Genomic DNA, 14,070 nt, shown 5'->3' on the forward strand with positions numbered 1-14,070 from the left:
CACAGTAGATACAACACGCATCTTCGATCAAGAATCACTTTTGAAGAAAACGGCTATTACACAGTTTCAAGAGTTAAACTTGCCTTCATGTTTCTGGAACTCCTCTTCTGTGAGGTTAAGGTCTTTATGAGATAGGTTAGACATCAGCTGTTTGTTTTCCTCCTGCAGCTGAGCTATTTGGGTAAGAAGGTCCTGGGCCTCCCCTCGCCATACATCTTCCACCAGTTCCAGTTCCTAAAAGACCGGGTCACAGCATAACATTACTGCTGATATCTTTGACCAAAGCTATTTGCAGACCACAGCTTTGACCAAAGCTTTTTGTAGAGCAAACCACCAACATCCCACAACATTCTCTTTTTATTTTAATCCTTTAAACCACTCCAGTAAAATAATGGGGTCCCCAACTGCATACAGCTTTTTGGTGTCAACATAATACCCGCCTGAGACTGGAATTTCACTGTAGATTGTGAGGGAGAATCCCTGCACCAAAACGATTTTCAATTTAAGTAGGCAAGATTGCTACAGGATGGATTCTTTCTGCCATTTCACCGATTGGGAAGTGAGAAATAGATTCAACGACTTGCCCAACTCCGGGTGAAGGTCCTTTTGAGAGTTAAGAACTGAACCTAAATCTTCAAAATCATGATCTGCACGCTCAAGGTACACAGCACCAAATGGGCTTTCCGGCACGCTCGAGACAAGTCAGGCAGAACATGGCATACTGATTTATTTTGAGAGTATATTAATATCCCCCTCTATAGAAAAAGGAGTATATTTATGTCTCGGGTAGTGTTCTGCAAGAGTACAGTTTAGGTAGCAATGCGACAGTGGTGCAATATTGTTGATTATATTTGTAGTTTTAATGAGAAGGCACCAGAGTGCTGGTTTCCTCGTCCTGTGTTTTAACAGTTCGACTACGCCTCCTTTCACATACCGCTGTTCTGAAGTGACAGCCATGTCCACAACAGCAAAACTGTTCAAAACAGCAACTCCCTTTATTCATGACACTTTGTGTCAAGAGCAGCTGCTACCAATCCTGATAAAGGTCATATCAGGACACTAAGTATAGACACATCCTGGAGGAAAGGAGATCATACTTATCTGTTTGCTTAAAAAAAAAAAAAAAATACACACACACACACACATATATATATATCTTCATCGTAAAGCAGGAACTCTCTGATGGTGGGCAGTCTGTGCTCCCTCGTTGTGTCTGTTGTTAAACACAGCTGCTACACATACTTGTGCTCAGATCATGGAAACTCTAGCTGAGCTATGTGCTAGCTTTCCACAAAAGTACTTCTACTTGTATGCAGCTTTAAAAAGCCAGGGCACAGCTCTAGAGGGCTGGAGCATGCTCTACTGAGCATGCCACATGCCAGAGGAACAAACACAGGCAGAAAAGCACTCTCGATAGGAAACTACTCTCCCCTCAATTTTCAGTCCCAAAATATGCAAAATAAATTTTAATCCAATGTCCAGCACACACAGTTAGGAGCATGAGAGAGAGGGGGAGAGAGAGAGAGAGAGAGAGGAAAAAACCCAACCAAACAGCTTATCCCCTCAGAACTGATGGGACAGGAAGCAGAAACCAATCCTTGTATCATGGGTGATGACCTCCATTATTGTTATCCTTTCCCTAAATATTTGGGTCTATGGGAGAAACACTTGTTAAATTATCTATATCAATATAATCTATATCACTATAGATTATAGATGTATACTATAAAGTCTATATCCCTTATCTCTCCTTCTCTATATATAATCTACATAGATCTAGATTATCTATATACAAACATAGATTGATAGATAGATCGATCGATAGATAGAAAGAAAGAGAGAGAGTGCGTGCTACAGCCCATGGCTGAGTATGACACGATGAGACATGTGTAGGGAACTTTTGGACAGGCAAGGTTCTTTGGGTGAATCTGATATCTTTTATTAGACCAACTTAAAGTTTTAAATTGGTCTAATAAAAGATATCAGATTCACCCAAAGAACCTTGTCTGCCTATGTCCTTAGACCAACATGGCTACAACCTACACCAACACGCACTGACTTATTGGTGTACGCACCCTCAATATCAGCCAACACGGATGGTTTCTGGTGCTGCTGCCCAGACCCAGCCTGGCACTCTTGTACACACAGTGATTTTATGAAGTGAGAACATTGCTATCTGCTGGGCGTTCAGCAGCATGTATGAAGTCCCTTGGCCAGCCACAGCTACAGTAGCTCTCCCCAGCCAGGCATCCAGCTCACTAGGACATCCCCCAAGAGAGTCAGGTGCCTGGAACTATTTCACTCCAGCAGACGGCTGAAGAGTGACTGGGCAACCAGAGCTACTACCTCCCTGGGCCTGCAAAGGCAGGCAAGGGATGGGAGTGGGAAGGAAGACTGCATCTGCCTAGGTCATCCCCAGGCCTGTTCTACAGATGAGAGATTTGGCTGTGTGGCGACGAGTCAGCGCTGCACCCCTGGGCGCCTCCCCTCTGTCACTCCTCAGGCAGGATCACACTGCCACACGGCTCCTTGCTGCAAAACACTGTGAACACTTCTGGGACCTCCGGAAAAATTACACGTTAACCTCCAGTCCAACCTGCCTCGTGCCCGGGAAGCTTGGGACATGCCCATGGACCTGACGCTTGGCAGGTGGACGTTCCCTTGAGGGACGCAAAGCCTCTGCTGCCTTGTCCTGGCTGCTCACATGGGCGCCACACACCAGCAGTGATGTGGGGCAGCCACTTTGGTGGGAGAACCAAGGGCCTGGCGGAGCTAGAGCTTCAGGAGCACTGGGAGCCAGGAGCTTCAGAAGCCAGAAGCTTTTGGAGCCCGGGAGCCAGGAGCTTCAGGAACCAGAAGCTTCAGGAGTCAGGAGCTTTAGGAACCTGGGAGTTTCAGGAGCCTGGAAGCCAAGAGTTTTAGGAACCCAGGAGCTTCAGGAGCCCGGAGCGAGGTGGAGCAGGAGCTTCAGGAACGTTAAGAACCCAGGAGCCAGGAGCTTTAGGAATCTGGAGCTGCAAGAGCCCAGGGGCCAGAAGCCAAGAGCTTTAGGAGCCTGGGGGTGGGGGGCAGCCAGCTTTAGGAACCTGGGAGCTAGGAGCTTTCAGAGCCTGGAGCTTCAGGAGCCCGGGGGGAGGGGGAGCAGCAGCTTCATGAGCTTTAAAAACCAGGGAGCGTTAGGAGTCTGCAGCTTCAGGAGCCTGGGAGCCAAGAGTTTTAGGAGCCAGGAGTTTTAGGAACCTGGAAGCTAGGAGCTTTAGGAGCCCGGGAGCTCCAGGAGCCCGGGTGGGAGGGGGAGCAGCAGCAGCTTCAGGAGCCGGCAGCTTCAGGAGCCAAGAGCTTTAGGAGGCCGGGGGGAGGAGGGGGAGCAGGCCTGGCCCACCCACCTTCTGGTGCTTCCTCTCTTTCTCGATGCGGTCCGCCCGCTCCAGCCGCAGCCGGTCCAGCTCCAGCCGCAGCTCCTCCAGCTCGGGGCTGATGTGGTTGCGGCTCACCAGCACCTCGAGGATCTCCAGCACGCGCACCACCTTGGGCATGAGCCGCGCGATGGCCTCGCAGCCGTGCTGGTCGATGACCCGCTCGAACTCCTGGCCCACGAGCGAGGCGATGTCGTACACGTCCATCACCGTCAGCTCGGCCACGTTCTTCTCCAGCGCCGCCGGCAGCCCCCCGCCGCCGCCGCCCTCCATGGCCCGACAACTTCTCCCGCGGCGCGGCGCGGCGCGGCTCGGCTCGGCTCGGCGCGGCTCCGGGCCCGGCCCTGCAGGCGGGGGGCAGAGCACCGCTCCTCCTCTCGCCCCTCGCGCCGTGCCAATAGCAGCAGCATGTCACAAGGCGAGGAGGAGGAGAAGGACACCACGCATGCCTGCTGCCGTCCCACTTGGGATAGTGGGAGCGGAGCGGAGCGGGGCGGGGCAGGGGGAGGCCCCCGCCTGCCTGCCTGCCACCCTCCGTCCCGCACGCAGCCCAGCCGGGCATCCGGGCGCAGGAGGGTGGGAACCGGGGCAGGGGAAAGGCTGAGCGCAAAAAGTGTCGGCTTCGAGTCCCTCCGCTGGCTCCTCCGCCCTGCGGGTCTCCCAGCCCCTTCCCAGCCGCGCTGCTAGCGACTGGGACCGAGTCCCGCAGCGCGCGGGTCCCCGCTTTGTCTTCGTCACCGCCGCAGACCACGAGGGCTGGAGGGGGCCTCGGCAGGTCTAGGCCGGCGGATTTCAACCCCTGGGTTGCGGTATTGCTACGGCTCAAGATTTTGGCCATTGTTCTTAAAGGTCTGTATTGCGGGAATGTGAAGAACTTCCCTCTTTCTTTTATATATGTGTGTGTGTGTGTATATTATATATATATACATGTGTGTGTGTGTGTGAAAGAGCAAAGTTTTTAATATTGTGACAGACTTAGCTCTTTCTTTCATATATGTGTGTGTGCGTGTGTGCGTATGAAAGAGCAAAGTTATTCACATTCCCGAAGCACAGACTTTAAGAACAATGCCAAAAATTATGAGAGTTGGCAACTAGTTGTAAGTGGGTCATGGGAATGTAGGAAAGGGTTGTGAACAAACTTAAAAAATGGAGAAAAATGTGGGGAACAGGGGCTTTTCCCTTGCTGGCTGGCAGAGGTCCAGCCTGGGAGGGGCTGCTTGGAGCCCCCCTGCCCCCACACTGGGGGTATTGGGTCAGGCCTGGCCATCGATGTTTACAGGTGGGTCCTGGTACAAGAAAGGTTGAGAACCGCTGGTCTAGTCCTCCATCCCCCTGCTCAAAGCAGGACCAGCCCTAACTAGATAATTCCTCCCAGGGCTTTGTCCAGCAGGGCCTTAAAAACCTCCAAGGGATGGAGTTTCCACAGCTGCTCTAGATAACCGGTTCCAGTGCTTCACCACCCTCCTAGTGAGAAAAATTTTCCTAATATCCAGTGGATCCACAAGTGTTAGGTTATTGTGATTTGACAGTCACTGCAGTGAACTGATGCCTAACACAGCTTGATTGGCTTAATGCAACAACTTAATTAGCGAGACATTGTATCCTATTTCTTGGCATACAAAAGGGAGAGGTTTTCCATAGTTCAATTAGCAGAGGGTTTGAGGGTGCTTTGAGATTGCAGTACATCAAAAGAGCTGCAGCATATGTTCCTGGGGACCCTTTGAGTCCAACAGTCACCTGTGGAAGCAAGAGCCTGGACTCAATGGCCCAGGAGGCCTCTTCCAGTCTTTTGTCCCAATTAATACACCCAAACAATGCAGGGTTGGGACATGGAAGCAGATAACCCAATTCATTCTGTGTTATCGGCATCATCTTCTGTCCCATCACAAGTGGTAAAATCACCAACTTCCCCATATGTGGGTCACAAAGAAAATAGTCCCAAACGATTGAACTTTGACAACCTGCTTCTTCACATGGCAGGAGTAACAAAAGACCCCCATCCAGATTATTCATCAAAAATCCACTTCCACACTGTATGGTCATTAACGTTTTATTGGGAAAGAGCACCGTGGGAGAAGTCCCAGTGCAGACTAGAAAATGCATGAGGGTGAATAACAGCACAGTCATCACTTCCAGGAACATATTGCTTATGAAGTAACATGAGGCCACATGGAAGGCAATACCAGGGCATCTCTGAGATGAGTAACTATCTGGGATAAAGAAACCCAGAGGGTGGAGATCGGTGGGGGAGAGGGGGTGCCAACCCTAGAGTCAAGGAGAAAGGGCTGCCCAGCCTTTGATGTGCATCCTTGCAGAGAGAGAAAAGTAGCAAACAGAATAGGCTAGTGGCAATCAGGCGCTGTACCCAGCTTTACAGAGGTCAGTGGCCAAAGTGGTGCGGACAATCCCTGCTTAACACTGTTTCGCTTAGCGCTATTTCGCTATAACACTCGTTTTAAACTGATCCCCGATTCCACTTAGTGCTCTGCGAGTTTTGTTGTAACGCTCGCAGTCACCATCCTGGGTCATCAAAAACATTTGGTTTCTCTTAACCCTCGTTTTTCTGCTGCCAATGAAGGGCGCTAAGCGGGGGCGGCCTGTGCAGTGCGGCCTCACTGGTTCGCACTGATGACAGTGGAAACGATGCAAACCGGGGCCTGATCCAAAGCCTACCAAGGTCAGGTCAAGTCATTTCATTGTGTGCACGAGTACTGGGTACATCCAGCTCCCAATTCATGCCCTTCCTCCCAAAGCCGTTTCTAGTTGATGTGCAGAAAATGTGCAACTCGTGTACCGAATGCAGCCAGTGCTACACACTTTCAATGGAGGAGTCGTGCAAATCAAGGCCCCTCCATCACTTTTGTTAATTGAACGGCATCTAATTAAAAATAAATTCTTTAAGGACCCACTCCGCTCCCGTCCCGTCCCGCCCCCTGCGCTGCCCTCCCTCAACCTCGCGCGCCACTTTCCCGCGTCCCAGGCGACCACCGTAGCCCAGCCCCGTACGTGGCAGCGGGGCCTATGAGGGCGGCCCCGAGCCCGGAAGAGGCGTGGCCTGGACCGGAAGTGAGTCGCTAAGCTTAGCCATGTTGCGGGTGCTGGCGGGTCTCACGCTCGGTCACTTCGTGAGCATTGACGTGTATACTGAGGAGCTTCCCGGAGCGCGTCCCGGCCGGCACCAAGATGGGGCTCATCTTCGAGGTGGCCGAGGGCGGCTTCCTCGACATCGACGTGGAGGTGCGGACCGGGCCGGGCGGGGGCTGAGGGGCGCGGGGAGAGTGTGGAGGGCGCTGCCCTGGTCCTAGCCGGGGGAGCCGGCGTCTGCTCCCCCGCGCCAGCCCCGAGCCCTTGAGCAGGTTCCTGCGGGGTGGGTTTCATTGGAATGAAATCGGCTGAGATCCCTGGCCAGGAAGCCTCGGTTTAATCCTTGTTTTCGATAAACAGTGCATCCCTGGGTGAGAGACCCGTCACCCCGCGCTTTGCCATGCAAGAGCTGACGTCAGTTCTGTTCTTACGAGATCCCACTACACATTTATAATGCTGATTTGGAGTCTGATGGACTCGAAATGTTCTTGTCGTGGGATGTTTTTCAACTGCCCCAGCAAATGACGTTGCTTTGGCAACCACAGATGCCGGCATCTGTTAGGGTGGGCTGGATTTATGGCCGTTGTATGACGGGGAAAAAAAAAAGGTATTATACTGTGGCCAGGGCTGTTCCTAGGGGGGCGTGAATTGGGGTGACTGCCCCGGGCCCTGTGCTTTGAGGGGGAAGTGGGGGGAGCCACGGTCAGTGCTGTACAGGCCCCACCACGCACCGCCAGCTCTGCGCTTCGGTGGCTCGCCACCCCTCAGCCCCGCACAGGCTGCCCTGCACACCCCGAGGGACGGCTCTGACCATGGGAGAGGATTTAGTAGCGTTAAACCATGGGGGAGAGAAGTAAAGAAAACAATCAAATCCGATTTAAATTGGAGACCACAGAAGGTAACGTAACAAGGGTAAGAAACTGGGATCAGCGCTTCTAGTTTTGGGGACAGGAGCCTTAAGGACATGGTGGTCAGTACACTGGTTCCATTTCCTCTGCAACAATATAGAAACATGCATCCAGGAACAATAATGATTCATTACACTAAGTCATTGTTTTCTGAGGTATTTTTCTCTGCATTTATTCGCATTACAAACATTCAAGGTTGTAGGTAGACTAAAGCTTCAGTTATGACCTCAATACAATTTTTTTTGCGAGTGCAAGAGTTTTGCACATCTTGGTTGATAGAAAGGCATTCACATAGCTTCTTAAATAGGCGTTTTCTGAGTTATGATGCAAATTGGAAGAAAAATGTCATTTAGGATTGTAGTGTCTAGAGGGAATGTCTTGACTTTAGTTCGTTTGCTTCTCCTTATTTATTTTGTAATTTATGATTTCACTATTGTGTGCCTGTTGTGATATTATCTTTTTGCCTCCAGATTATAAGACCTGATAATCAAGTGATTTACAAAGTTGAAAGAGAATCCGATGGAAACTACACATTTACTGTTTGTTTCAGCAACAAAATCGGAGTTACCCTGATTCCTAAGATAGCGAACTTCACTATTGATATTGGAAAAGCTCCACACCACAAGGGCAAGACACAGAGACAGAAGGTGAGGAGAGCTTCTGGAAGGGAAATCGTTTTGCTCTCCTAGCATGTCAGTTCAAAACGCCTGCTAGAGATTGCAGAATTCCAAGACCTGTTCAGTCCATTGAGTTGGCTGGTTAAAGTGGATTTCAGCTAAAATGCTGAACGTTCAGTAACTTTAGATATGCCATAGTTGTTAGTTTTCTGTAATTGAAGTGGGTTTGGAGAGCATGCAAGGGTGGAGGAATCACTTCCTTATTACATTACAGCTAATGCATGACCTATAAATAAGAAATGTTGAGTGTGTTACACTAGGTAGTTGAATTCTGTGGTAAATAGATCAAATCATAATATTACTTAGAAAATCCCTACTAGTTCAGTACCTATTTTTAGCAAATATTTAACCCACATGTGATGTGAGAGCATGGTTTCTTCCCCCCCTCCCCCCCCCACTTAAGTTTCCTAATACTTTTGTTGATGAGAACATAAACGTACAGTTAAAGGATTCCCTCAAGTCTGGCTGTCACACTTATTGTGCAGAATACTGATACAAGGCTGGGTTCTCTTGTTGAAGGGGAGCGCTTGCCTGTGAGTACCTTTCAGCTTGTTTAGACATTAGAGTAAAGAATTCTTGTGGATGAGATCTATATGGTTGATATAGACATACACAATTGTAGAAGATCTGGCTTCTGATGTTCAAATGTTGCGGTCAGTCTGCCAGGACTTGATAGTCTCCCTTTCTGGAACTTACCCGCCATGCCTTGTTGTCAACAACATCCCCCCCAACTAAACCAAAAAACAAAAAGAAAGATGTAAAACTGAGGAGGTAGATCAGCTTGATCTTACTGCAACTTATCTGGCATTTGGCCTCTTTGCAGGGCTCCTCCATCCCCATACCCTGGCCTTAACATCCTAGGTGTTCTTCATCAAGGACCTTGTTTATGCTCTTAATCAGATACTCTAACTCAGCCCTGTTTTCTTCCTCCTCCAGGTAATTCTCCTCAAGCGCCTTCACTCACCACTAAGAATCCCTTTTGGATTCTGAGGAACCCTCTTGCATTCCGTCCAACGCCAGGTAAGTCAACTCTTCATTCTTCTACTTGCTGCTATCTTGGTCCGGCCAGGTAGGCACTGCACCTCCGTGCAGTGGTAGGAGATTTGCCCCTGCCTGCTTCCCCTCTCCGGGGAAGACATACGCCTGCTCAACCTGCCTGTTTCACCCTCCCACGGATCAATTATTCCTTCCCTAATCATAGTTTTGCGCATCCTGAATCAAAGTGCTGGCATAATCATGGAGCCAGTTTTCACCTGCATGCACCATGGGTTTTTGGAGCCCCTTTAGTTGCCCAAATCTACAATCCATTTGCTCCTGGTCCACCAGTTCTGTTACTCTTCTGTTTAACATTTCTGGCCCAGTCTCTCCCAGGTGCCTTCTTCACTGAGGACCTTGTTTACGCTCTTAATGAGAGATTCTAGCTCAGTCTTTGGTGTCTGAAATGGCAGGCGTAGCCAGTGATAGGACACACCCTCCCAAAGGGCCTTCACAGTCTAGTAAGTCGCAATATTGCTTATTCCCTTGTATTTCCCAGAGTACTCTGAATTCGTTCTAGGCAAATATTCCACGACTTAACTCATGGGCGATAGGGCTCTCGGGGTATCAGCTGGCACCGTTAGTTACCCATCAATATCCCTGGTGCCTCTGGCCCTTAATTAGCTCCATACTCAGAGGGTATTCCTTCTTCTCAGGGTTGGCCCTTATCTGTGCCCTGCTTTCTTTCATCCTTCAGGTAATTCTCCCAAAGCGCCTTCGCTCGCCACTAAAAATCCCCATCAGATGCAGAGGAACCCTCTTGCATTCAGTTTCACACCAGGCAAGTCAAATCTTTGCTCTTCTACTTGCTGCGGTGTCGGTCTGGCCAGGTAGGCACTGCACCTCTGTGCAGTTGCAGGAGACTCGCCCCTGCCAGCTTCCCCCCTCTAGGAAAAACACAAGCCTGCCCAACCTGGCATTTAACTCGCCTGGCTGTTTGAGCCTATCAGCATAACTTCCTGTTTGTCGCTTCTCCATGTCACGAGCCGGCACTGGTAATTAGAGTCCGGAGCTCCAGACCCCACCTTGGTAAGTATCTTAGCGTGCAGAGACTCTCCATTCTGTGGCATGTGCTTGTTTTTTAGCCTCTAAAAAAAACAAGGTTATGCCCTGCCACACCACATCTAAAATGAATCACTTCTTGACCAAATGCCATCCTTACTGGTCTTGGTACCCCTCTTATTCAGGTTTCTTTGCTATTCCCCTGGGTTTGAGGTTCTTCCCTTTTATTCCCACCTTCTCAGCTGCAGAAAAGGACTCAACCCATGAGGTCCCCGGTGCCTCTGGCCCTTAATTATCTGCATACTGGCAGGGAATTCCTTGGTCACAGGGTCGGCTCTTATCTGTGCCCTGTTTTCTTCCCTCCTCCAGGTAACTCTCCCGAAGCACCTTCAGTTACCACTAAGAATCCCCTTTGGATGCTGAGGAACCGTCTTGCATTCAGTCTCACGCCAGGTAAGTCAGATCTTCCCTCTTCTACTTGCTGCCATCTTGGTCTGGCCAGGTAGACACTGCAGCTCCGTGCAGTTGTAGGAGACTCACTCCTGCCTGCTTCCCTTCTCTGGGGAAAACGCATACTTGCCCGATCCACCGTTCAACTCTCCTTGCTGCTTAAGCCTATCAGCATAACTTCTGGTCTGCCACTTTTCCACACCACAGCTAGCCCTGGTAACTAGTCTGGAGCTCCAAACCCTGCCTTGGTAAGTAGCTTAGCAGGCAGAGACTCCTTGTTCCATGGAATCTGCTTGTTTTTAGTCTCTCGTGGCAGGGCATAACTGATGCTCTGTCACAGCAAGCTTTTTGTTGTTACTAGTCACTTCCTAGTTGGTGGATAAGAAAATACTTCAGCCCTGTCTTGGGTAAACATCTAGGTAATAATTTGAAGAAGACAGTCCAAGTAAAGAACTTGTGTACAGGCAGGATCAGGGCCCATCTCTTAAGTGAGTGTTTCTGGATGAGACCATTTCTGTCGCTGGGTCCTGGTGGGTAGTAGTTTAGTGGATGTGTAGTGTCAGAACCCAAGTGCCATAGTGGGTCAGACCAATGGTCCATCTAGCCCAGTATCCCATCTCTGACAGTGACAGAAATAGATGCTTTAGAGGGAGAGTATTGAACCCAATTCTGTAGAGTGATCTATCCCCTATCATCTGTGAATTTATCCAGTCCTCCTTTGAACCTGGCTATGCTACCTGCCTCCACCTCCTGTGACAATGAATTCTGTAAGTTAACTATGTATTGCCTGAAAAAGTTCTCAAGTATTTGCCACTACTATTTGTGTTAGCACAGGAGGCGTTGGATGAGAAGTAAGAGCCCTAGCCATAAATTAGAATTTCAGTGTGCTGGGGACTATTAATAGCACAGAGCAAGATGGTCCCTATGCCAAACAGCCAACTTTCTCTGACAACAAAGACAATGAGATATAGTGGGTTATGGTATCGGAACACCACCTGCTTAATTGCTGCTGTCAATTTTTTTAGGTTCCAGTTTTGTACCAGGAAGCACAAGGGCATCTGTGGCAGTCAGTGATGACTAGAAAATGATAGAGATTAGTTTTTAGGAACTAGCTTGTAGCTAGAGTAGGTATTGCATTGGAACAGTGGTTCAGGCTTAATTGGCAAAGGTTAATTGGTTTCTAAAAGCCTGTTTGTGACAGTTTCATAGCCTTCAGGGCAGATACCGTGTCCAAGGGCCAATGGACAAGCAGGTGTATGCATCCTGGGAATTTAAGAACATCCAAACTGTTCCATAACAAAAGATAGGCTTGCTGCATTGGCGCCAGGGTATAGTGCCCAGCTATAAAACCCCTGGGAATTCTGTTTTTGGTGGACTTACCAAACTAGGTTGGGGTTGCCCAAATTAAGACACGGGTAAATGACCAAATTAAGGTTGTATGCATATGATGGGTTTGTGGAACCAAATAATTATACTGGCAGAACAGAACGTGGATAGTATGACGACCACAGGGAAACCAACCGACGATACCCAGAAATGAAGAGTCATCAGAGGAGAGAGAATACAGAAGGAGTGATCCTGAGGCCACCATGTGCAGATGGCACACCACTAGCCCGTTTCACCCACCCCATTGTGGGGAGTGGTCATCAGCCTTCGACCTCTAGGCTGCTGATATCTGGCATACTTCAAGCTAAAACCACAGGGTAGTGTTTGTGTATTAGCCAGATATACTTTACTTTTCCTGTGTGACATCCTCAGGACTGGTAGATAAGTAGAACTAGGGTGGGGGTGTATTTTGTTTGCTTTGCTTACACTACTCTTATCTGCTATCACTGTGTATCAATAAAATTTGCCTATTATTGAATGGAAGAAGTTGTAGTTGGTCTGAGGCTTTGGGTCTGCCCAGAACAAGATATCAGGACTGGGTCATAAATCCACTGTCAACAGTCGCGAGGTCTTTATGCATACTAGAACATTGGGTCTCAACCTTTCTGGACTTGTGCAATGAGAGATGCCCCCTTGAGATACCATCCATGACTTTTGTGAACTGAGTAGCACCCAGTTTCAGAAACTGATTTATACATTACAATCAATGCTCACCTACTCGCAGAAGGGTGGAAGGTATTCAGGCAGGCCTGGGTTCATTGACTTAGCCTCTCTTTATCTCCTTACGCCTTGTTTATCGCCTCACGTCTTGGGGGGACTCTTAAGAGGTTTTGTTGGCATCCAAGGGTGCCCCGACCCCCTGGTTGAAAATGCTTTCCTTCTCTTGCTGGATTAATCCATGCTTTTTTATTCCCTTTTGGGTCTAAGCTGTCAAATACCACAACATAATCCCCCGAGTAATCTTACTAACATTAGCAGTAAGAATCTAATCTAATCTGGAGGTAATTTTCTCTTCATTTTCTCAATTATATGGATGTGTGTACATAACAGCAGACTTGTTAATAATTTTTTTTAGCTTGCAACTGTGTGAACATTACAGTGCCCCTAATAGTGTATCGAATGCTTTAGAGCTTAAACCAAACATCACACTGCCACTTATTTCTTACACTTCATGGTAAAAGGGTGGGGCAAAATGCAAAAACAATGGGATAGGATTGGGGGGGGGGGAAGAGTTTAAAAGAAAGGGTGTGAGTTACCGCTTCTAGATGATAGTCAGCATTTTATGTGCATGTATGATCAGCCTGAGAGGAATAGATAGTTTGAAGTCTAGTGGCATGTCTGTCCAAACCAATTATCCAAGCTCATCAGGAAGGTATTTTCAGATGGAGTTGGAACATAGGGTTTTTGCTTTCCTCAGTACTATGGGAAATTATTTGCATTCTTTTCTTCCCCAGTTCTTTACCTGTAGGCCATCAGAGCTGGGGGTTTGGGGGTACTCTGAGACTGCAGTACATCAAAAGAGCTGCAGCAGATGTTCCTGGGGACTCTTTGGAACTAATAGTTACCTGTGGATGCAAGAGCCTGGACTCAGTGGCCTGGGAGGCCTCTTCCACTCTTTTGTCCCCATGATTTACATCCAAACACTGCAGGGTTTGGACATAAATGAAGTCCGATAAGCAAATAAACTGATTCATTCCATGTTATCAGCATCACGTTATGTCCCATCACGAGTGGTAAAATCACCCAACTTCCCCATACATGTGTATCTCAAAGAAAACAGTCCCAAATGATTTGACAGCCTACTTCTTTGCATGACAAGAGTAACAAAAAAACTCCATCTAGACTATTCATCAGAAATCCACTTCCACAGTGTATGTTCATTAACATTTTATTGGAAAAGATAAGACCCAATACAGCCTAGAAAATGCATGAGAGTGAATAACAGCGCAGTCATCGCTTCCATGAATATAGTGCTTATGAAGGCATGAAAAGCAATAGTAATGTAAGACCACATGGAAGGCAATACCAGGGCATCTCAGAAATGAGTATATCTGGGATAAAGAAACCCAAGGGGTTGGAAGGGGCAGGGGGGTGCCAAACCCAGAGTCAGTG

The 14,070-nt window shown here is 48.5% G+C and overlaps 1 protein-coding gene and 1 non-coding gene across 6 annotated transcripts in view; one reads left to right on the plus strand and one right to left on the minus strand.

Annotated features, from left to right (window-relative positions):
* RILPL1 (Rab interacting lysosomal protein like 1) overlaps positions 1-3,887 on the minus strand; it is a 32,911-nt gene extending 29,024 nt beyond the window's left edge. The window contains exons 1-2 of one of the 2 annotated variants that reach the window (XM_014598406.3): positions 3,387-3,867; positions 84-234 (exon numbers count right to left, since the gene is read on the minus strand). In XM_014598406.3, coding sequence (XP_014453892.1) covers positions 84-234; positions 3,387-3,689 — 454 coding nt within the window. In that variant the 5' untranslated portion in view covers positions 3,690-3,867. Of the gene's footprint in view, positions 1-83; positions 235-3,386 lie in introns of both variants that reach the window. The other variant, XM_019486725.2, reaches the window with a different exon arrangement.
* A 41-nt stretch (positions 3,888-3,928) lies between these two features.
* Positions 3,929-12,444, plus strand: LOC106738013 (uncharacterized). 4 transcript variants are annotated; one of them, XR_009455113.1, is made up of 4 exons: positions 3,929-4,265; positions 7,879-8,055; positions 9,022-9,105; positions 10,492-12,444. It is a non-coding gene; the product is annotated as an uncharacterized LOC106738013 (transcript). The 4 variants fall into 4 exon arrangements; XR_009455114.1 differs by having other exon boundaries at positions 3,932-4,265; positions 7,959-8,055; XR_009455111.1 differs by lacking the exon at positions 3,929-4,265 and adding an exon at positions 4,289-6,653.
* Positions 12,445-14,070: the final 1,626 nt, after the last annotated feature.

Source organism: Alligator mississippiensis, chromosome 10 (genome assembly GCF_030867095.1).
Source record: "Alligator mississippiensis isolate rAllMis1 chromosome 10, rAllMis1, whole genome shotgun sequence".
Classification (NCBI taxonomy): domain Eukaryota; kingdom Metazoa; phylum Chordata; order Crocodylia; family Alligatoridae; genus Alligator; species Alligator mississippiensis.